At 41.6% G+C, this 25,098-nt stretch overlaps 1 protein-coding gene across 2 annotated transcripts in view; it reads left to right on the top strand.

Annotated features, from left to right (window-relative positions):
- The first annotated feature begins 894 nt into the window (after positions 1–894).
- Positions 895–25,098, top strand: part of stam2 (signal transducing adaptor molecule (SH3 domain and ITAM motif) 2) — a 58,024-nt gene continuing 33,820 nt past the window's right edge. For both annotated transcript variants that reach the window (XM_084309512.1, XM_084309511.1), the window contains exons 1-5: positions 895–1,051; positions 2,616–2,700; positions 15,985–16,060; positions 19,431–19,526; positions 20,207–20,353. In XM_084309512.1, coding sequence (XP_084165638.1) covers positions 1,012–1,051; positions 2,616–2,700; positions 15,985–16,060; positions 19,431–19,526; positions 20,207–20,353 — 444 coding nt within the window. In that variant the 5' untranslated portion in view covers positions 895–1,011. The remainder of the gene's footprint in view (positions 1,052–2,615; positions 2,701–15,984; positions 16,061–19,430; positions 19,527–20,206; positions 20,354–25,098) is intronic.

Raw genomic sequence — 25,098 nt, 5'->3', positions numbered from 1 at the left:
TTGTACAACTGGGTTAGGACATTTGTAGGGGCCACACGTTACAGAACATCTCAAATTATGTTTAATATATTTACAAGATACAATGTCCTGTTGATATTTTCCACGTAACGTATTTATATAATAATGAAGCCGGTTTAAAACGCTGTAGCTAAATGAACTTCCCCATTACGGCCAGTAGATGTCACTGTTACACCATATTTGACACAGTCAGTCTTGAACAGAAAAAGCTTGCTAACGTTAATAGTAATAATAATAATAATAATAATAATAATAATAATAATAATAATAATAATAATAATAATAATAATAATAATAATAATAATAATAATAATAGATTGAATTTGTAATGCATTTTTTTTGTTCGCTGGGATCCCAAAGTGCTACACTACAGGGTTAAAACATAGTTACAAAAATAAAATAGTTATCAGTAAAACAAATAAAATACAGAATACAAATAAGATCAAAATAGAACAGTTAATTAAAAACATAGTATAAACAGAAAAATAAAAAATAAAAAACGTCCGCAGCCAGCACAATACATAAATAAAAATAAAAAGCTAACAGTCAAAGGCCTTTTTGAACAGATAGGTTTTCAGGCCCTTTTATCGAATATATATCAGCTGATATATTATGATATATTTGTGAACGACGATACACGATGGTTATGAATCATAAAGGTTTAAAAAATAATACAGTTCGTGTGTCCCTCTCATTTGAGCCGAGTGTCAACACGAGTATTCAGACAGGCATTATTGTAGACATCCAAGTTTCCGGAAGCTTGCTTATCTGCCCAGTTGCTGGGATGTACAGTAGGTGGCGGTATGTGCCCTTTGTGGTCGCGACCCGCCATTAAACCCATTGAGAAGAAGAAGAAGAAGTTTCCGGAAGAAGCAACTGGTGACAGTCGGATGGAGAAGGAAGAGGATATATTTGTATATTCTTGAGAACGTACTAGTCAATCATATTTGTCTTTTCCGAAAAACGTTGGATTGTTTTTCCAAAACAGTTAACATGCCTTTATTTGCCCAGAATCCGTTTGACCAAGATGTTGGTAAGTGAACGGCTTCGTTGTTGGCGTTACATTAATGACAATGACCTGACGGTTAGCCAGCTAGCTAACGTTAGCTTGCGAATTAGCTTCGCATTGCTTGGTAGCGACATCCAGCCCTGTCACTTGACAATAACAACAACAACTCGCTAGCTATGATTCAGCAACGTGTTTCCTCATATTAGCTCAGTATTGCCAGCTCAATCTTTTCCCCATACTGTCGACAACTTAAGTTCATATTGTTAGCTAGCTTTAGCGGACCATGTATAGATGTAGCAGTACTGTCTTATCTGTATGTCATAATGTTATGATTAATTGAAAATGGGGGACCCTGATGTAAACAAGACTAACGTCTTTCTCTGGTCTGCATCCCCTTAACAATTGTATGTATTGAGCTGTACTGTACTGTACCCATTCTGCAATCTGTTAATAAAGTTTTCAATCAATCATCAAACCAGCTCACCTAACTCAACTCAACTATTATAGCATGGTATGTCAAAGTAACGTTTAACCGTTCAAGACAGGCCACAGGTCCACCACAAGGAAAGTTTCAACTGACAACACTTAGTAGTTAACGTTACTAGATTGACTTTTTTGAGATGTATCGTATGTTTAGAGACTACTATTTCATATAATGGCCACTGCTTAAGTGATCATGTAAATTCTCATGCAAAATCTTATGAGTTTATCATCACTCCCAGGAGGAACACCAAGCAGACTGTAATTTGGTTATAGCCAGGTCATACTGCACTCATCATTTTCTGTTGACTAGCTGAAAGCAGGAAAGAGCGAAGTATCTAATCATAGTAATTGGGTTGTTATTATGTAGGAAAAACTATAATTGTCATTCACATGAATCAATTTGCAGATCTTGCACAGTATAAATGGTACAATTTGTATAATTTCAAATAGCATAGAATATCGTTAACTCTTTCTGAGCAATTTTCATGTAGGCCACTGACCCATTATACTGTATATATACACACGATTATAGTCAACTATAACATTACCTTGTCCTAGAATGAAGAATAATGTTTCACTATGGAAATCAGGCAGTGTTTTACCGATTCATAATAACATACCACTAAAGTGTTTGTAGGTTATTTGTGGTGGTGGCAACAAGCTGGGACGACAAGGAATATATATATTGGAGGATTTTGTACATACAAGATGAGACATTATTAATGTGTTATTCTATCAGTTTGGGAAATCTATTTATGGTGGATTCTGTTTGATATTGTGGTGGACCACCAGAAACATACAAAACCTACTTGATGGATCATGCTTTCATCTAAACATCCATAAAAATGTTTAAGGTTGTGAATTAATTATGAGTATGAATGGCCGCAGTAGGAATCAAAATAAACCCACAGTGTTAGTGCCATGCTCTACCCATTGAGCCATACAGGAACTCATTGAAGCTGTTGTGGTTGATTATAGCTGATTATCTCTGTGTTGACCGACTCAGACAAAAATAAAAAAAATAAATCAATCACAGACAGTAGCCAGGATTGCACTGAAACCGTTTCCTCATCATACCATATGTCACCACTTCTCATATTTCCAGAGAAAGCGACCAATGAAACCAACACAACAGATGACTGGGGCATCATCATGGACATCTGTGACAGGGTTGGAACAACCCCAAATGGGTGAGCTGGAAGGAAGAAGACGAGATTCTGTTTAAATAATAACGGTTTGCTGTAGCTGTAGCTAATATTGTGATTTCAACAATATTACAGTTGTTGGATATAAGGTGTTAAAGATCCCCTCCACTCAGAAACATGTTTTTCTTTGTTAACTCCTCTTGTAGGCATGCCTTTGACTATACAGAATGTTTGTGCAGAACTTGTCACCAGAGCATCTTTTCCACATTATTTCCCTGGAGAGAGAGAGGGAGCTTCTCTGTACTTTCCTAAAATCTGAGTTGTATGTGTGATGTTTAAGTTTAAGTTTATTTGGATCTTCCTGGGGTCCATAACACGTCAAATATAGTTACAGACTTTATACACTCACAACATTCACATGGCATACAGACAATTAAAACAACAATACATACTCCTTATCAAATTCATAATACAATACAACAATCATCATCATCAGGTGGCTTCTTTGTTCCGAAGGTTGCCTATCACTCTCCAACCCCTTCTGTCCCCATTTCTTCTCTCCAACTCCGTGATTCCGCCTCTCACTCCGCTCCAATCACAGACGTCGTCTACCCAGCCTCTTCTTGGTCTTCCACTTCCTCTCTTTCCATCCACCTTCCCCATCACCACCTTCTTGAACATCTCCCCGCTGGATCCTCTCAGAACATGCCTGCACAACTCCATCTTTCTCTTTTTCAACCTCTCCAGCAGCTGTCCTCCTTGCATACTGTCCTCTTTGCCTCTTCATTCAGCATCCATGCTTCTGCTCCGTATGAAAAGTCTGACATAACATACGTTTCCAAAATCCTGGTCTTCGTTTTCCAACTTATGTTTAGTCTCAATAATTCCTTATGGTTCCAGAATGCGCCCTTTGCAATTCCGGTTCTTCTCTACACTTTCCGTGCCAGCCATGCGAGTCCTATTAATCCCGTTGCGTGCCACCGCTCTATTCAATGACAGAGCTCTCATATTTGTGAACGCATAAACTATCTTAAAATTATGGCTATGTGTCTAATACGACCTTCGCTTATCAATGACTTGTTTGCAGTCAACATTGTCGAAACGGATTGTTTTTTAATCAGTTCATTTCCGTTTTAAACCATTTTGAAAAACGCTCGTTTTTTGAAACGTTCAGAAAAAGAAAAAAAATCTGCAGGAATCGCGCTTTACTGTAATATACAAAACGCGTTGTCATTTTTCGGCCTATTTATGAATCGTTTTCAAATAAACGCTAGATTATCGATAGTCAGGGTTCGAAATTAACTGGGTTTTGGGGCAAAATGCCCTCGAAAATTGACCAAATGCCCTCGAAAATCAGTTAAGGGGGGCAAAAAAAGCCCCTGACAGTTTACTAATTATATATATAATTATATATATGCTCTACAGTGCGAGCATTTCCCTCGTATTTGCCCCTAATAATATGTGTGTGTGCAAACCGGAAAAATCATTTACTTGCAGTGTGCGAGACAGACGAGTGATTGTGAAGATTACAAAACAGCTCCGCTGTTAATAGTTCAGATTGAAACTGGACTGAAATTCAGTTTTTGGGTGGAATGTTTGTTCCAAGGAGGAGGGAGGCGGGGCCCGCTGCGTGTTACAGGCACTTGAGACAGAGCGCTCTGCTCTCATCAAGCATTACACTGCTATCTTAACGTTAGCAAGCTAAGCAACTGTGTAACGTTAAGTAACTTGTGTTCGGCGGGGAAAGACCGTTCCATTTGTAACACAACTCCAAAGAATAACATCCAAATCCGATCCCAATGCGCATTTCCTTCATTCCACAGCGCTGAGCGCGAAACGTATTTCATTGATCGATCTGGCCAGAGCCTATACTCACAAACGTTGCGTGTGTGGGGTTTTTCATCAATTTGAAACAAGCCTCTTGACTGTTGGAATTAGGGATGTTAAAAATAAAATATCTAATAATATTATTCAATATTAGACATTCATTGATCCAGAGGCAACCGGTTATTCGTCTGCTATTTGTAGATATATCAAGACAACAACACAACTTGCCCTCAGGGACTAATATTTAATCTATTTAGATAGAGTATGTATGTATTATTTACAGATAATTGAAGGTACCTCAAAACATGAAACCAAGCCATGATGTCACACATCGTGTGTGTGTGTGTGTGTGTTACTTGAACAATTGTCACTGTGCTCCTAAATTTCTGTGTGCTCCTAAATTTGTATTTAGATTTTATTTATTAACATTTTATTTAGGAGCACATGTGCTCCTTGGGAAAAAGGTTAGCGTAGAGCCCTATATATGGAGACATTAACATTACGTTATCAAACATAGGGACGAAGACTGTAAAAAAAATTATAAAAATGTTGTGCCCCCGAAATACAAAAAAAAGCCCCCGAAAATCAATTAAGGGGGGCAAAAAAAGCCATTGAAAAAAAATGTTAATTTCTAACCCTGTCGATAGTATATGTGTACTTATGCACGCTATAGAAGCGGGCTGAAAAATCCATTATCTTATTTCCTGATCAGCTACACACACTCACAGCCACATACACACATAGGGGACACGTTGATATATAGGTGAAAACAGCTCTGATTATCCCAATACTGGTAAAATAGATTCCTTACCTCAGATCAGATGTTCTCCAAAAAGATTATTCCAATTCCTGATCACCATTCCATATATCGATCGCGTTTATTGGTCCAACACTGGGTGGTCAAAAGTCATATTCCACGCTGTTCTGATGGTGGGCAATGACTTGGATCGTCTCCGGTTACTTGCCTGACAAGTAAAATGTGGAATCCGGACTCTTTTTTCCCCCCATGCGTTTCATTCAATCCAATCCAATGGGGTGCAGTATCCGGAGAGACGATAGGGGGTGGTATTTTCCCTGTTGGAGCTCAGACAGATCCCCACTGGTAACGTGAGGCTAGATTGATGAAAAATGAATGGAAATCGATAATTAAAAAAAAAAACAATTAAAAACGGGATTTCTTGTCGGCTGGCACTCAACGGTTGGCATGAACTAACTAGAAATCTCGTCGCTGGCTCTTAATGTCCACAGTGTTTCCCACAGGATTTTGTAAGACTGTGGTGGGTGAACCTCTGCCCCTCAAGGGGGGTCCGGGGGCATGCCCCCCCGGAACTTTTTTATTGTCTTTTACATTTTAAAGTTAAATGCATCAATCTGGTGCACTTTGAGAGCAAAATAAAGAGGCTAGATCTATGATGAACTTTGTTCTCAAAACACAAAATCGCCTAGAGCAGTGCTTCCCAATCCTCTCCTCGAAGCACCCCAGCCATTCAATGTATTTGTTTTTTTATGACTTATACTTTATTGCATATTTTTTCTTTTTGCACACAGTACTTCAGGACAATACAATGAATGACATATTTTGCATCAGCATGGGTCAGTCCTGAAGGACAACATAGACACCTGGACCCCCAACGTCTAGGTTACACTGATACCCCCCAACCCCCCATATGGGAAAAAAAAAAGACATTAGAATAAGTAAACCTAAACAAACGAAAAATTCTACCATAACAAATAATAAATAAAAAATAGAAAGATAAATTAGACTAAGCCGAGAATATAATGGGAAGTAGTACCAAAACAGAAAGAAAACACCAAATGAAAAAATAAATCTACATTAACACTTTCCGTGCCACTCACGAGATTTCTCGGTTTTTTTTATAGGTGGTTGAATGCCACTCACGAGATTTCTCGGATTTTTTTTTTTTTTTTTTTTTTTTAGCGATCTGAAAAATTATTGCATCACCCGAGCCTACCCGAGTATAGCCGAGGGGCGCCGGCGATCACTGTGGAAAAAAGCGCCCCCCTGTCGTCTCCCAGATGACATAAGTGATTTTGGAATGGACTCAATGAAAATGAATGGGGAAAAAAATCCGGTACTCCACATTTTCCAGTTCACTGATCCAGCCGGGGTTACCACAGTTCATTCTGGAACCTCAGATCCCCGTTGATCATGGAGATCTACAGTATAGCGTTGGATCCATACACGTATCGATTTTTTCGAATGGTGATCAGGAATTGGAATATACCAGTTGGATACCATCTGATGTCAGGTAAGGACTCTATGTTATCAGTGTTAGGATAATCAGAGTAAGTTTGATGAAGTTATAAGCTGTTTTGTGAAATGTCCTCTTTCGGTTTCACTGTAAAAGTCTGTGAGGAAATCAACGGAGCGATTATCAGTGCGCAGCCGTAATGTGCTTGCGTGCACGTATAATATTGATCATCTAGCGTTTATTTGAAAACGATTCATAAAAAGGCCGACGAATATCAACGTTGTGGAATATTCCACTAAAAGACGATTTTCATAGAATGCTCCAGAATGAGCTGTTTTTTATATCAAAACGGGGGCTTTTCTAACTACTCTGAAACGGAAACGACGCGATAAAAAAACAATCTGCCTTCACAGCACTGACTGGAAAATAGTATTTGATAATGCGATGGGCAGATTAGACACATAGCCATAATTTAAAACATAGATTAGGCGATATTAACGTTAACATTGGCGCCGATGGTGGCATTCAGCCGGTAAAACGGAAAACCAGGCGTGGCGCTCAAAGTGTTAAAACATAGAGCCATTCTTGTCTACATAAACATGGTGCATTTGTCAGGTATTATATACTCATGTGCATCGTCGCTGTCTTAGACAAGTGTGCCCCTCCTCCTTTTATAGTGAGTGAAATTGCAAATATTTCCCCCATTTGCTAATATATTTGTCTCCTTTCTCTCCTAAACTAAAAGATATTTTCTCATAGGCAGCTACCCTACCCAGTTCTCCACTCCCGGAATGACGGGCCTTCTGGTGCCTTCCAGCCTCTCATTATGATCTGTTTGCCTATCATAATACTAGTCTGTATCCAATCAGCTAGGGGCTTTGCGATATGGCTAAGACTGCAGGGATCCCCCAGGATATATAAACCAGAACAGAAATCATACTCCGTCCCTGTGACCTCTGTGATGTAGTCATGTATGTTACTCCAGAAGTCTCTGATTTACGGACATGACCAGAGTGCATGGACTAGGTCCCCCTCCCCTGTGTGACATTTCCAGCAATCTGGGTTCTCTTTCAGGCCCAGTCTATACATTTTAGAGGGGGTCCAATAAATGCGGTGGAAGATCTTGAATTGTATTAGCCTTGTTCTAATATCCCTGGACACCTGTTTGGGGATCCCTGAGATTATATCCCAGTCCTCTTGCTCAAATGTGACCCCTAGATCCTTTTCCCAGACTATTTTGAGAGCAGAGGATATCCCACTGCCCTCCCTGTCGGTGTCGATAAACATGGAATAGTAGACCGAGGCCTCATGTCCCAACCCAGAAATAGCCAAAATCTTTTTCAGCAGGTCTGTACCCTGGGGGAGGACATGTGGCGAGCCAAATGTGCCTATGAGAAGATGCCTCAATTGTAAATATCTCCAAAATTGATTGTTGGCCAGCTGATATTGTTGAATGAGTTTTTCAAAAGATTTTAATGCATCGTCTTCATAGAGGTCCCCCAGGGTGAGGATGCCTTTGTCTATCCATTCCTTCCACATAAAGGGGGATCTGCATATACACAATTTTGGGTTGGCCCATAAGCCTGCTGACAGGCTTAAATGTGGGTTGATATGAAAGATGCGAGACGCCTTCTTCCATACGGCCTGTATGTGAGAGATAATAGGGTGAGTTCGGGCAGTTGGTGGTAATTTAGCTGTAATATACGACAGTGGGGGCAGCCGTGTGTATACCGACTGCTCCATTATGTACCATGGAGGCGCTCTCTCAGGGGGCAGGGCCCACTGTGTCATATGTCTGAAACTGTAAGCATAATGATATAGTAATAATTTGGGGAGACCCAGGCCATCTCTGTCAGGCTGTTGTAGTTTACCAATACGCATCCTGGGTCTTTTACCGTTCCACAGGAATGTGTTGCATATTCTATCAAATTGTTTAAAATACTTGCTAGGTATTGCTATCGGCAGTGACTGGAGGAGGTAATTTACTCTGGGAATGCAGTTCATCTTAAGAACATTAACCTTGCCCCATAGTGACAAGAAAAGGGGAGCCCATCTCTCCACATCCGCTGAGATTTTGCCTAGTAGTGGGTCAAAGTTGACACTAACAATGTCGTTTACTTGCTTGGGGAAAAGAATCCCTAGATACCGAATACCCTTTTCAGGCCACTGAAAGGAGCCATCTTTAAATAGTGATTTGGGGCAGTAGGACGTTAGGGGAAGAGCCTCCGACTTCGACCAATTAACCTTATACCCTGAGAATCTTGAGAACGTATCTATTGTCTTGAGTAGTGCAGGTACAGCATTGCCTGGGTCTGTAACAAAAAGTGAAATGTCATCTGCATAAAGCATACGTTTTTGGGCCGCGCCCCCCACTGTAACTCCAGGGAAACTTGGGTCCTTACGTATAGCTGCTGCCAGGGGCTCAAGCGCTAAACAGAAGAGCAAAGGAGAAAGGGGTGACCCTTGGCGAGTTTGAAATATGAGGAGATTATCCCATTTGTTTGCACCGCTGCCTCCGGTTGGTTATACAACAACAACTTCACCCATTTTATAAAGGTCTGACCGAAACCAAACGCCTCCAGGGTTGAAAATAAGTACTCCCATTCTACGCTGTCAAACGCCTTTTCCGCGTCCAGTGAGATGGCGGCCGTTGGTTCATTATCGCTACTGACTGCCCACATTACATTGATAAGGCGTCTGACGTTATCAGACTAATTTCTTTTGCGAATAAACCCAACTTGGTCAGGATGCACCAGGGAGGATATTACTCCATCCAAACGGTTTGCCAGTATTTTGGAAAGCACTTTTACATCCTGGGAAATCGGGGAAATTGGACGATAATTCTTGCACTCGGAGGGTTCCTTATCTTTTTTCAATATTAAATATATCAAGGCCTGTGATAGGGTGGGGGGTAAATAGCCTCTATCCAAAGCTTCAATATACATACTCTGCAGTAGAGGTGTCAACTCTGTTGAGAAGCATTTAAAGAACTCAGCTGTAAGACCATCAGGCCCTGGCGCTTTACCGGACGGCAATTTCCTAATAACCTCTGCTATTTCATCTTCTGTTATTGGGGCGTCTAAATACTCACGTTGAGCCGCGTCTAATGTAGGGAGATCCAGCCCGCTAAAAAATAAAGGAATTTCCTGCTGTGTCGCCTTGGAAGAGGAAGTGTAAAGACCCATGTAGTATTCTTTAAAAGTATTGTTAATATCACTAGCCTTAGTCACGACGGCTCCCCCCTGTACCTGAATAGCCGAAATAGTGGATGATGACTCCTTGTGTTTAATATACCTGGCCAGCAACTGCCCGGCTTTGTCCCCCGATTCAAAGTAATTCTGCCTGGCCCTAAACAATCCAAACTCGACCTTCTGTGAAAGGATACAATTATACTCATACTTTAATTGAGTTACAAGCCTTAAGTTATTTGGGGATATTTTTTTGTTTGAGCTGACCCGCCGCAACCAGCAGCATTTTTTCTAAATCGCCCATTTTTTTGGCATTCTGCTTTTTCTTATATGATGCATATTGAATTACGTGACCCCTCACAAAAGCCTTCAGAGCTTCCCAAGCAACCCCTGCTGATGGCGCAGAAGGAACATTTGTCTCTATATACCGTACTTTTCGCACTATAAGCCGCACCTGACTATAAGCCGCAGCAGCTAAATTGAATGATGTGTACATATATAAGCCGCACTGGACTATAAGCCGCAGGTGTTTTAATGTTTAATTACCATATGTAATTAGCATTGGGACACAATACTGTCGGACAAATAACAATAATTAACTCATTTACAAGTTGTATTAAGTTTAGCAAATAAGGGAACATATAAATAACATTTCAATGCAGTCAAAAAAGCAATATTTAGATTTTAACATTTTCGGGTTTGGTCACGTCGAGTCACATATAAGCCGCACCGTTATATAAGCCGCATGGTCAAAAAATGGGGGAAAAATCCGCGGCTTATAGTCCGAAAAGTACGGTACATATCAATCTGATTTTTCAGCATGGCTTTAAAGTCTGTATCCTGCAATAGAGACGAGTTAAATCTCCATCTAGAGGACCTCTTTGCACGGTCAATGGGGAGCAGCTCAAGGGTCACCCTTGCATGATCTGACACTATAATGTTGCCAATTGAACAGGCCAATGTAGATGGGAGCAGATCTTTAGAGATAAAAAAATAATCAAGCCTTGAGAATACACCGTGAACCGAAGAAAAAAAAGTATAGTCCCTCCCCTTAGGATTTAGAGTATGCCAAGCATCTACCAGCCCCAATGCAGAACACATTCCTCCCACTGTGGAGGTTGATCTGGGGGGTCTAGCAGTGGTTGGTGTACTTCTATCCAGAACAGCATCCATAGTAATATTCAAGTCCCCTGCCCATATGATTGGATAGTCACCCATGTCATTTAATTTACATTCCAGGTCAGTAAAAAACATTGGGACATCCCCATTAGGAGCATATGTATTGGCTAGGATAAATACTTTCCCCTGAATCTCAGCCAAAATAATGACAATCCTCCCTTCTTCATCTTTGAGTTCTCTCAGACATTTAAATTGCAGCCGTTTGTTCACTAGTATAATGACTCCCCTACTTTGACTGGTACCGGCACTGCAGAACACGTGACCCACCCATCCCTTACATAAGCGCTTTGATTCATCCAATGACAAATGACATTCCTGCAAAAACATTATATCATACCTGGAGGATTTCAATTTATAAAGTACCTTGTTCCTCTTGATTACATTACCCAATCCATTTACATTCCATGTGGCGAGGCACAGTTTATTATTATTCTGAGCAGACATGGGCGTGTAGAATAGTAATAATGACCGATGATATACTGACAACTAAGTGAAGTATTTTTAACCATGTCGACAAACGCAGGGCTCTTGACAATAAAGAAAACCATGACACGCTGTAAACAAAACATAGCGTGATGAAAAAAACACAAAAAAAAACTAAAACAAAAACACAGACCGATACGATTCTGGTCCATGATCCGTCGGTAGAGTGGTTCGCTCTGAGCGCCGCCCACCCGCGGCATTGTTTTGGCAAAAATGTGCGCACGTTTGTCATAAAGTGACATCATTCATTCTCAATGAATTAGCGAGAGTCCAGCTTGTTTAACGCTAAAGGAACGCTAACAGGATATTGAAGGACAGCCGGTAGGCTAGTAAAAGGAAATGAGAAGAAATATATAAAAAAAAAAAAAAAAAAAAAAATCAACCCCGCTCATCCATAACGAGCGAAGATAGGACAAGTCATACCGCAAATGTCATACGTGGGGGATAAGTAGCAAGTAACCAAGTCACTGCGTTATTCAATAGTCTTTTAGGCTAGTCCCCAGTTGGCTCACAGTCAATATACTACACCTTACCGGCTAGGATGATTCCCTTTCATACCGCTGCACTCAGCTGGACCTTGAACAGGTTAGCAGCCCTCAGATAAGCTAGCGAGCTAGCCAGCCAGCTTGCTCAGCGAGCTAGCCAGCCAGCTTGCTCAGCGAGCTTCGGATGAAATCCATGGCTTTCTTCGGGTTGTCAAAGCGGCACCAAATTCCACCACCAGCACACCTGATTCAACTTAACAAGCCCTTTATTAGTTGAATCAGGTGTGCTGGTGGTGGAATTTAACAAATGCATGGAACGGCTGGGGTGCCTCAATAAGTTTCTTTAATAGTTGTCATACAGAAGTACAGAATACTTTCATACAAAATGCTTCTTACTGTTACGCTCCAGAGACTGTGCTAGACAAGATAGTATCAAATAACATAGAGAGGTTTGGGAACCACTGGTGTAGAGGAGCCAAAGCTATATATTTAGGTTATTGTATTATATGAATGTTTATTTTTATAACCTTACATTGAAACGGCATTAGGAATATTGATTGGATTTAGATAAAAGTAATTGAACCGTCTTATTTGTCATAATAGAACATTCTAGAACATTTGTGTATCTATATATATTCAACAATTCTCTTGCATGCTTCAGAGTTGAACCAGAGGATATAGCGTTAGGGTATGTATTAGTATTGGACAGGCAAGAGGAGCAGAGAAGAAGGAGAAAGTGTGAGTTGAAGAGGCCTAAAGATGGAACACCACTAGTGTAGTATAAGAAATGAGGAGGGAAGAAATACGCCAAGAAAGAAGAAGAAGAAGAAGAAGAAGAAGAAGAAGAAGAGATCATCAAAAGAAGTGTGGAGGGCAGTAATACGCCACGATGCGTCTACTCTGCCGGAAATTCAAAAGAAGAAGAAGAAGAGGTCAGTGTGCATCTTGAAACAGTGCTGAGCAGTACTGAACAGATAGACTAAACCAGTGGGTCTCAACCTTTTTACACCAAGTACCACCTGAGAACGTAGCTGGCTCTCCAAGTACCACCATATGACCGACGTTAAAATACAGTCTATTCAGCTATGCACAGTTCACGCAGGAGGCAAATGTATCCTAATAGCATTATTTATTGTTAACTTTTGTCAGACACAGCCACAATGTACAAAGGGGTAGCACTAGAACTAGCAAACTATTCCACACAACTCATACAATGCAAGGGGCATTGAGAACATAATAACTAACATTCTCACATAGCAAGTGAGAAAATTAAGTACAACTGTATTTCAGCAAATGTACTTAATTCTCTCGCTCTCGCTCTCACACAGCAAGCAATTGTCCTTCATTCTCACACACACACACACACACACACACACACACACACACACACACACACACACAGCATGTTGTTAAATGTACCCTTTAAATGCCAGTGTTTGTGATGGGCATCACAATTGTAAAAAAAAAAAAAAAAAAAAAAAAACATTCAATACATTTCTTAATTGTAACCCTTTAAATGCCAGTTCGTGTGATGGCATCACAAATTATTGTTAAAAAAACACAAAGTAAAATATTTTCAATATATCAAATGCAAAGTACATTTTTCTGGGGGGGATTATTACAGGCTAGGCATGTGTCAATGATTAGCAACAACACAGATTTTGATGAATTTTTTTAGTTTTTTGTAATGTCAGATTTAACAACAACTCTTTTCAGTATTTCATTTTTTATCTGACATTACAAAAAAATCTAAAAATAAAAATGGTTATGATCAGGGCTGAAGTTGAATAAAATATGTATGACTGTTTAGACTGCAATACTCTCTGTCACAGTGATCTCCTGGTTGTTCCCCACCTAGGTTATCTAACTATCGTGCTGCCGCAACTAGAAACACTGGCCTGGCCTGCTTCTAATTTCAGTGGCCTGAACTTATTTTTTTATAAATCTTTTCAAGTACCACCAGCAGTACAACCAAGTACCACTAGTGGTACGCGTACCACAGGTTGAAAACCACTGGACTAAACAACATAGATTGAAGCCTGCATTTCTAGACCCGGGTGCCTTGCCTACCGTTTTGCTGTGGAAAGAGCCGGCAAGTTGATTTACGGCTTTCAGGTGTGGAGGAATTTTGTCATGTGTCGAGTCAGCGGTGATTTTGGAGACTGGTAAAATACAGTTTTCTTACCTTGTAGTAGTGATGTGAATATTTAGGAAAATAGCTTTAGGATCACTTCTGTAAAGAAAAACTTCGCTGTGGAAGAGAAATAAACCATTTGGATATCTTTATTTTACACTGGAGCGGCTGTGGACATTATTTTTCTTGATCAATGAACGTACTACTCACGAGTAAGCAACTTTAACCAGTAGAGTGGAACGTCAGCCCTCATATTAGTAAGAAAACTGTATTCCAAGAGGAAAAAGGAATCAACACTAACTACTGGAGCGCTGAAAGAAGGATAACAACAAAATGTCGGAGCCTAAGAAGGTTGAGATGACACAAAAGGCCTATGAGGAAAAGGTCCGTCATGCCATCAATAAGAGGAGAGCTAAGCTATGTCAGCTAACTGGTCACATGAAACGGATGAATCAATTAATGGATGAGGACGACGACAGTAACTTGGAAGGTGTACAGACAAGATTGGTAGAATTCAACAAGCTATTTGGAGAGTTCTGTGAGCTCTCGAACTAGAGCATACATTTGAGCCATCAAAGAAATGAAGCAAAAGTGGGGTTACCTGTGTTGAACTGGTTTATTAAAAAAAAAAAAAAAAAAAAATACTGGATTACTATTACGACTACTACTACTGCCAATACTACTGATACACCCATATTGGCAAACTTTATATAAAATAATAAAAATTCAAAACGTTTTAATAATTTTTTTTGGTTCATTATAAAACTGGCGGGACTAATTAGACTGTGGTGGGTCGCCACAGTCTAGGTAATTAATGGGAAACACTGGTCCATCTTAGCTCTTCCACCTTCACTGATCCAGCTTCCAAGGTACATGTATCGGTACTCCTTCACTTGTTCAAGTTTTTCTCCATCCACGTCCTGTATTTTACAAACAGTTCCTGGTGTTTTTTCAATGATCATTACTTTAGTTTTCTTTGTGTTTAGCGACATTCCATAGTTTTTGCATTCGACATTCAGCTTATTCATCATGTCCTGTAGATCTTCTTGACAGTTACAGACTATAGCGGTGTTATCAGCGTATCTTATATTGGTGACGTTCTCTTCGCCAAGTTTGACTCCTGTCCCTCCTCTCGGACCTTTTCTCATCAGTGATTCACTGTACACATATTAAAGAGTACAGGGCACAAGATGCATTCTTGTCTTACACACTTCTCCACCGGAAAGTCTCTTGATTTCTCCTTTCCTATTCTAACATTAGCCTTCTGCCTCCAGTATAAGTTGGCAATTATTCTTCGGTCAGAAACTGGTATTTTGAATTCTTCCATTGTTCTCATCAGTGTTATATGTTCAATACCTACTTCTCATAATTAATTCATAATACAATACAGCATAATATACTATTTAGCTTTTACATACATTATCTATGTATATCTATATCTACAAGAATATTCCTAGTGAAAATAGGTTGAACCTCTCATGGTTCAATATGTGGTAAATTGACACCTTTTAGCTTCAGCATACAGTACACTGAGAGCTGAGTAGGTATGGACATGTCTTGAAAGATTATAAGCTGTTGACTTGGAATTCCTGGTACAGTAAATATCAATGGGTGCTTTTTGCCAATTTGCACATTCATAGATTCTCAACAATGTTAAAGGTGTAGAGATGCTGCTAAGCCATTTTCAGTAGTTTATTGATAACTATAATAACGCATTGTTATTCAAAATAGAATATTTTAAGAGGTTTAAAATACATCTGTCCTTTTAAAGAAAATTGGTGATAAACAATATTCTATTATTTTCCATTATGTTTTTCCAGATCGAAGGACTGCCTCAGATCCACCATGAAGAGAGTTGCTCACAAGGTTCCTCACGTTGCCATGCAGGCTACCACTGTGAGTTTGTACTATATCCTTGTCACACTCAATGCAGTAGTGGAAGTATGGATTGGCACTAGCTATCATATTACACTCACACTCTGTTGTGTTGGCATAGCATCAGTGTATTTTTGTTACATCAATAGACAGGGTTCCTGTGGGGGTCTTAAAAAGTGTTAAATTGAATGATCAGAATAGTAAAGCCTTAAAAATTTCTTTACATATGATTTTGATAGAGAAGTTTCATCTCATTGAAAAGTGTTTGGGGTAAATGTCCAGGCTGCAAAGTAAGCAGTATGGTAACAGCCTATCAGTTCCCCCCCAACAATTTATATGTACCGTACTTTTCGCACTATAAGCCGCACCTGACTATAAGCCGCAGCAGCTAAATTGAATGATGTGTTCATATATAAGCCGCACTGGACTATAAGCCGCAGGTGTTTTAATGTTTAATTACCATATGTAATTAGCATTGGGACACAATACTGTCGGACAAATAACAAGAATTAACTCATTTACAAGTTGTATTAAGTTTAGCAAATAAGGGAACAGATAAATAACATTTCAATGCAGTCAAAAAAGCAATATTTAGATTTGTACATTTTCGGGTTTGGTCACGTCGAGTCACATATAAGCCGTACCGTTATATAAGCCGCAGGGTCGAAAAATGGGGGGAAAAGCCGCGGCTTATAGTCCGAAAAGTACGGTAATTACTTCTTTCAGTCATTTTCCTTCATACTTTTTTGCCAGTATGGCCATGAAATAGAAAGTTCTATTCAAAGTGGTCTTAAAATGGTCTTAACCCTCTCGTTATCCTCAAATTGACTTTACACCCTTTATCATTGGGGTCATGTTTCAGGTAGGGATGGGACTTTCTAGCAAAAGTGCTATTCGGAAATTCGTGATTCATAATATCGAATATTCAAATACCCCCCCCCCCCAAATGATATATATTTAAAAGAAAAAAAATATTATATAATATATATATATTTTTTTTATCAGCTGACCGACAATAAATCAAAATGACACCATTCACCATTGTAGCCTATAATAACAGCATTGCATTGGCCCATCAACCGGCTTTAATAAACAAACAGAAACAGTAGCATGTGCATCTTTTTGATAAATTAGGCTATGAAAATTAGGCTGCCTCTAAATATATAAAGGAATTAAATAAGTGTTTGCTTCAATAAAAAAAAAATATATACTATTTTTCGTCTTTTTTTACAAAACGAATATTCGATTGTAAAAAAAATAATCGATCTTAATAACAGAAACAACTATTGGAATTTTTGAATATTTGGTCCCATCCCTAGTTTCAGGTGCTTTGTTTCTTTGTTGACTACCTAAATAACCATTTAAATAAAAAATTACCCCCACTTCCCCCTCCACCCCATTATAGATCCAGAATATCTATTGTGTGACTATAAATAAATAGATAAATCACCATAAAATCTCAATCGAGTATTTGGTGGGGCCTGGAACCATTTTTATGATATTAGCAGCACTAAGCCTACCCTGTTGACTGTTGTTCAAGTGGGAATATGATAACTGCTTGTGGTTGAGAGACAACAGGACTGGAGCATCTGCACTAAGGATCTCGTTCTCATCAGACGACGATCCCTCATAATCCGGGTCCTCCTCAACATTATCCTCTTGTCTCAGGCACATTCTCTTCTATGTCACTTTCAAGAGCTGTGACAACTTCACTGGCAGAAAACCTTTTCTTCAAGGTAATTTTCAATTGAGAGAGAACATGAAGAGAAACCACACAGAGCGCCAAGAGAAATTGTTTAGAAGGCTGCTGTGCAAGCTTTTATATGTTTACTTCTCCCCTATGTTTTGTAAACTACCAATATCCTTGTGGGCACCATATGTCCCCATATTGCGCGAAATATCGGAGTTCTTGCTAAATTGTTATAATATGCACACCCTCCCCATTTCACAGGAAATATCTGAGTTCTCGTGGGTAGTCTCCCTTCCCCCATGTGAACTATGAGTGGTTCTCTCACTGCAGGTGTGGTTAGATTATGTTAGATTAGGGCCCTAAAGCAGAGGGAAGTCTTTTTAAGATTATACATTTGCATGCAAGTCACCTCAATATCCTAAACAACCAAAACAAATATGTGTAAAATGTTGACATTTCTATATGTTTTATACGGTTAATGCAGCCTGGGGTCAAATTGACCCCAAGGAACATGTAATGTACAAGATGCGTACAAAGTGTGTACAGGACATTGAAAACACATCATCGTGTTCATTTTATGTTTATTTGTCCTCATTCAATTAGGAAAAGTCATGAAATAATAAGCAAAACAAATATTTTTAACCATTTAACTTACGTTAAACATTGAATGGGGTCAAATTGACCCCAAACATAACAGGAGTGTTAAAAAAGAAGCCCTGAATAGACCTTTTTCACAGCAGACATTTTGACGTGTGATAGATTGGTAAACACGACGCTAACTAATAACATTAATCATGGTTCCGCTTCATCGGCAGCGTGTGTGTGCGCCGCAGAAGGTCTTGCTTTTCATTTTGGCGTCCCCACGTTAACGGGTTAGAACAGCTCACATGAGCAGAGCAGCAGCGGCAAGCCTATTTCCTGTGTTAGGCGAAGTACTCTGCAAAATAGACAGTGGAAAACACGTTGTCGATGGTTATATTGACATCAAGCAGCCGTCACGTACAGGTGAAGTTGGCCGTGTAGATGGAGTGTTGATGTGCCAGGGAGAATACCACTCATTTCCTGAGAATTCTCTCCCAAAGCAGGAGACTGTAGAATCAATATTCTAATCTGTGTTTAATTATTGTTGTACAATGTGGAGCAGCTCCTTTGACAGTGAATAGGAGATTATACTAAAATACTCATTCATAGTGTTCGATTGCAGACAGCTTAGTCACAGGTTGGACCAATTCCTTCCACTCGCATTCTTTGGACAGTAAACGCATATTCACTTATACACATGAACATGTCATAGAAAAATCTAATTTGAATTCTGAAATCAAGCGGTATTACCCTTTAAATCCATAGAGGGGAAGTGTACACTACAGGTAACTGAGACATAAACAAGCATGTGATCTCTCTCTCTCTCTCTCTCTCTCTCCTCTCTCTCTGAGTCACCATGAGCAAATACCTTGTCACATGAATTGCTCTATTTTAGGCCTTTGCCCTTTCATTGAGTCTGTCATAAAACCATTCATAATGCCTTGCCTCCTGTTAATACGCGCATCTATAATTCAGTGGAGGAAGGGCATTCTGAAAAGGTCTTTCTTTGTGGAAGAGTTGCATCCGACACGTTTCGGGCATCAGGTGGGCAGAATCCGTTCAACAATGTGAACCCAGTGTTTGAGCTCATTCTCACTCGTCTGATCTCTTCTCCTGCAGTTGCTCGGCGCCTGTGTCTCAAACAGTGGCAAAATATTCCACCTAGAAATCTGCTCGCGGGAATTCGCCAGCGAAGTGCGGGGTGTGCTGAGCAAGGTAGGAAAGCTGCTCCAAATATACCTGTATGCTTTATATGTATCGTTTGACAATGGGATGCTTATATGACAGCGATGTGGATATCGGCTATTCTATCATGCTCATTACTGACCACACCGACCTTTCTCAAATGTAGCCTATTAATTTTGGTTAATTTTACGGTGACTTAATAAATCAGTTTTGGAACAGTCTAGCATGTCCTACATACTGTATCCTTATGTATGTTTGGATGAGCAGTCCCAACTACTTGTACATACATACACTCGCACACTTTTAACATAATGAAAGATTATTTTATTGTTACTGTACACAAGGCGTTGTTAATGTATCCCTCCTAGTTACACATACACACCATGCACTTAGGCAGGATGGTGGGCACTAGATGTAATACCAGCCACCCTTCAGTCACCAGTTCACAGTTGGAATACACCCTCCTGTCAGGGACAGGGATCGAACCAGCGACCTTTCGGTTACTGGCCGGCCTCTTTACCTCTAGGCCATCCTAGAAGATTACTAAATGTGGGTTAGACTTTCTCAGATAAGAAAATAATATGGATGGAATAATTGGTATTTCTCACAAAACCATGCAGTCCATTTAGATGTGGGCAGCCTTTTAGTTTCTGAACGTTGTCTATTGACAAACGGAGGAGAGTAACGTGTGTATCTGTGTCCCTCTGCAGGCCCACCCTAAGGTGTGTGACAAGCTGAAGGGTCTGATGGTGGAGTGGGTGGAGATCTTCCAGAAGGACCCCCAGCTCAGCCTCCTCTGTGCCACCATCAAGTCTCTGAAAGAGGATGGCATCAGCTTCCCTACCCTAGCCTCCCAGGTACACTGTCACCCAGCCACAGCCTCCCAACAGCATGTGTTGCATTAAGCCTCATATACCCTTTGACCCTTACCCAGAGTGCTATCTATCTATCTACCGGTATCTATCCATCCATCCATCCAGATAATTTTGGTGTGATTCCCTTAGTTTTGGAGATATCTGCAGTAGAATTGTCTGCCGTCACTTCAATACAATGGAACCAAATGGCAGAAAACATTGGAGTGAGATCTGATTGAAATATTACGTTGCCGCATTATTTGCACTCCGCTACTTTCCCTTCAGCACCTCTGACGTCGCCAGTTGACACGGACTCTGCAGACTGGGAGCTGTGTGGCTCTAGCGGTCAGTTCTGAATGGACAGCTAGCACGCATGGGCCCACTAATTTCTATTCGGTTGTTCAGTCGTGTCACGGTGACGTTTCGACCTTCCAATAAACGGTTTCCGGGGCCAAGCTTCCTGCGTTGGCTGAGGTTCTCGTCTTTTCAATGTGCCTCAGTGCCGTGTCCCCTGTGTTTTAATGGATCTGAGTCATAAAAAACTGTTTGGGATATGTGCTCTTAGTATCTCCCGCTGTCTGAAGTGGAGCGTTTGGCCCCCAGACATGAATATACATCACACGTGGTGTCAGACTTAAAGGTCCCATGCATTATAAATGGCCTTTTCCAGTGTTTAGCATTGTTTCCTAGCAATGGGGGATTATATCAATGTGGTCTGTGTCGTTAATTATCATATTGACTCATCAGTCTAGTCTCGAGTTCACGAGATCTTCCCTCACTCAACTAAGCTGTTCTGATTTGACAGTATTGCTGACGTGAATAAGGTACTGATTTGCATATCTCTGCCCCCTCAACAGCAGAGCGAGTGGAAATACCTTCACTTCCTCAAAGTGAAGCGAGGCAGAGAACAAGCGAGAGAGAGGGAGACAGATAGATAGAGAGAGAGAGGAGCTTCTGTCGGGGAAATAAACACGATTCTTTGACACACAACCTGACGGCGCGCGCGGGGAAACACAAACGCACACCCATTTTACACACAACCTGACGCACTGGGCTTCTCCCTGGTAGAGAGAGAGAGAGGGACCGCGGCGCGGGAGTGTGTGAAACCTTAATGAAACCTGACGCGTGGGGCTTCTCCCTGGGGGGGGGGGGGGGGGGGGGAGAGAGAGAGAGTGAGGGAGAGAGGGAGAGAGAGAGAGGGAGGGAGGGAGAGAGGGAGAGAGAGGGAGGGAGAGAGGGAGAGAGAGGGAGGGAGGGAGAGAGGGAGAGAGGGAGAGAGAGAGGGAGAGAGGGAGAGAGAGGGAGAGAGAGAGCACTCCATTTCACTTGGCAGCGAGGACTCTCATTGGTGGAGTGTAACGCGTGGGAGGGCACGCTATCTCCACCAAGTCCTCCCCCCGCTTAGCAAGCACCCTGAAGAGACCTGACCTGTAGGCGTCGCTGTCCACAACGCCAGATTCCCACCCGCCAGCTTTCCCACCCCCTAATACTGCCAATTGTATTAGTATGAACGGCCAGCCAAGCTGGTAGCAACGCTGAGAGCTGGTCTCGAACCCAGCGTCTCCTGCGTTGGTGACGAGCGCAATCTCCGCTACGCCACCTGACCGCTCCTAGCCTACTATGTTTTAATAACCTGTCAACAACAGCTAGCTAATGTGAACATGCTAATGTTACAGCAGTTTGTGGTAGTGCTACTAGGGATGGGTACCGAATTCGGTACTTTTGAGGTACCGAACCGAAACACGTCAGTACTACAGAGTATCGAATCAAGTGAGATACCTTTTTTTTTAACTTTTTTCTTTTCATGTCAACGTTCACACGCACAATATATGCTTACCTAGGATTTGACGTGATTCAACAACAAAGCAGTCGGAGCAATGGCAAGCCGAAAACTGTCGAAATTGTAGTTATTTGAAGTTTGGATTTTTTTTTTCACGACTGAGGTAGGTAAATAAAATTTCTTGAGACTAAAGTACCGAAAAAAGGTACCGTTGGGTACCGGTATCGATTCACAGGTACCGGTATCGGTTCAAATGTGAAAGGTACCCATCCCTAAGTGCTACTGCTAGCTTTGTTACAGGACAGTTTAGCTTGGAAGTTACCTGTGCTGCACAGCTCGCTTGTTGTTGTTAGCAAGAATCCCTGTAATGATTTTCTGCAACTGCTGGCTTGCAGACTTGTATACCCCTCTACTTGTCCAACTGCAGCAACACGTCTTTTTTTTTATTATAAATGAAGTAGTCCATATACCCGGGGATACACATGCCACTGCTACCCTGCTGACGTCTGGGGATGTGTGCGCCACAACCCTGCACGGAGTTGGCCGAAATGCTCATCAACAGCTTAAATTTGGGGGAAATGGAAAGATCAGCTTCGTCAGTCCCTGCCAGTGTCCAATGCTCATGTGCAATTTCAGATTGATTGGCCATTGAGCCGAAAAATGGATGCAGGCAGACAGACGGAGGATGGAGGGACAGAGTTTTCTCCATTTTATAGTAGGATGCTCTAGCGGTCAGTGCTGAATGGACAGCTAGCAGTGCGTCAAGGGGATCAAGGTAGCACCGCTAGCTGTCCATTCAGAACAGCAGACACGTCTGCAGTGTGTATCAACTGGCGTTGTCCAAGATGCTGACGTTGTTGTTGCTGTCTTGTATTGTAGGAGTACTAATTGTAAGTGCACAATATTACACCCATTACATGTCAATTGCTTTGAGTTGGGAAATATTAAGCCCCTTCTGTGATGTATGTGGCTGTTGGTGTGTTACGACCTCACCATTCCTATTCCTGCCCTCTAGGGGGAGGGCGAGCACTTCTTAAGGTGACAGCTCAGCCCGCTTCCGGGTTCGTTGTTATGGCAATAAAGATAGCTGCAGCCATCGTCTGTAGTCCCTGTCAACAGCGTATCCAGTGTGATTAATATGCTACCATTGTACGGGGTCACATATATAATAAATGGCGACGAGTACGGTTCATCCAGTGACGGCACTGGTTGAAAGGAGTCCACGCTAACGTTTGTTTGATGACGGAACGAGTGGAAGAGGAATCTACACTGACGCCGGTTAGCGAAGGGGCTAACGTCGGCGGATCTGCCGCGGGACAATCACACAGAGGGATGGCTGGTATCATCGGGCATATCGTGGCTTTTGATGAATCGACGGAGCAGTGGCCAACTTATGTGGAACGGTTTGAACATTTTGTGGCTGCAAATGACATTTCCGATGAGAAGAGGCTTCCGGTGTTTTTGAGTCTAGTAGGGGCAACAACATACGGGTTACTGCGCAGTTTGATTGCTCCGGATAAACCGGGGGATATAACTTATACTCAGACTGTACAAGCATTGCAAAGCCATTTTTCTCCCAAGCCCATTGTGATTGCGGAAAGATTCCGTTTCCATAAACGACATCAATCGGAGGGGGAGACAATAGCCCAGTATATTGCGGATTTGAAGAAGCTGTCGGAGCACTGCGAGTTTGGCACGTACCTGTCAGACGCGTTACGGGACCGGTTCGTGTGTGGTCTTCTCAGCGAGTCCATACAGAAGAGACTATTGACCGAGAATGCTCTCACCTATCACAGAGCGGTGGAAATAGCCGTTGCTATGGAAACGGTGGCGAGGGAGGCACTCAAGCCCGAACATCAGCCGAAGTTCTGTCAGGCCCGGGTGGTTCCCTATGCACTTAGGCCAAAGGTGGACGCTGAGCTAGAGCGCCTGCAACGGCTAAATGTAATTTCGCCTGTGCAGTTCAGTGAATGGGCGACCCCCATTGTGCCTATCATTAAGAAGAATGACAGTGTGCGCATCTGCGGGGATTTTAAAGTGACGGTGAACCCGGCCCTCTGTGCTGAACATTATCCAATACCCCGGATAGAGGATATGTTTGCTTCGCTAGCGGGGGGGCAGCGGTTCAGCAAGCTGGATCTGGCTCACGCATACTTGCAGGTTCTGGTGCAGGAGAGTTCACGCAAATATCTCACCATCACAACGCACAAGGGGATGTTCTGCTATAACCGACTGCCTTTCGGCATAACGTCAGCGCCCTCTATCTTTCAGCGTATTATGGATCAAGTCCTCCAGGGGCTTCCCAATGTGCACTGCTTTTTGGATGACATACAGACGCAGCGCTCAAAAATCAAACCAATTCTGCTGCTTGTCTGCTGCTTGTTGCTGCTAGTGTGCCACTTAAGTCTACTCAGGTGTTAATTTTCCGGGGGTGTTGGCTGGGGGAACAAAGGGAGGATAGTTAACTTAAGTGCTTCCCCAGGGAGGGGGTCAAGGGCTACTGCCCTCAGACCCCCAAAATAATTTTTATATGGGCAGTCTGACTTGGGGTACTGACCATATATTAGTGTTGCAATGCATGATAAGTAAACAGTGAAAAAAGCTAAGAAATCTGATGGGGCTGGGACATTTGGGACGAATAAAAATGTAAGATGAAAATCTGCCCAGCCTGTGGGAGGAAGTGGAGGTGTGAAATCTGGCCCGGTCAAGAACAATAGAGGAGTGGTAGAGAGTGGTAGAGAGGCATGAGAGGTTTGAGTTTTGAGTGCTGTATCTGTATTGGTAACTGGGTGTAATGATGCAGAGCACCTGAAGAATCTGGAGGGGGTGCTGGGTCGATTGGAGAAGTTTGGTCTCAGGGCGCAGCGAGGGAAATGTGAGTTTTTCAAGGACTCACTGGAATACCTGGGACATTATATTGACGCCACGGGCCTTCATAAATCCCCAGAAAAGCTCAGGGCGATTGCTG

This window comes from Notolepis coatsorum, assembly GCF_963971535.1.
Source record: "Notolepis coatsorum genome assembly, chromosome: 3".
Lineage (NCBI taxonomy): Eukaryota > Metazoa > Chordata > Actinopteri > Aulopiformes > Paralepididae > Notolepis > Notolepis coatsorum.
This window is presented reverse-complemented; position numbering and strand designations above follow the sequence as displayed.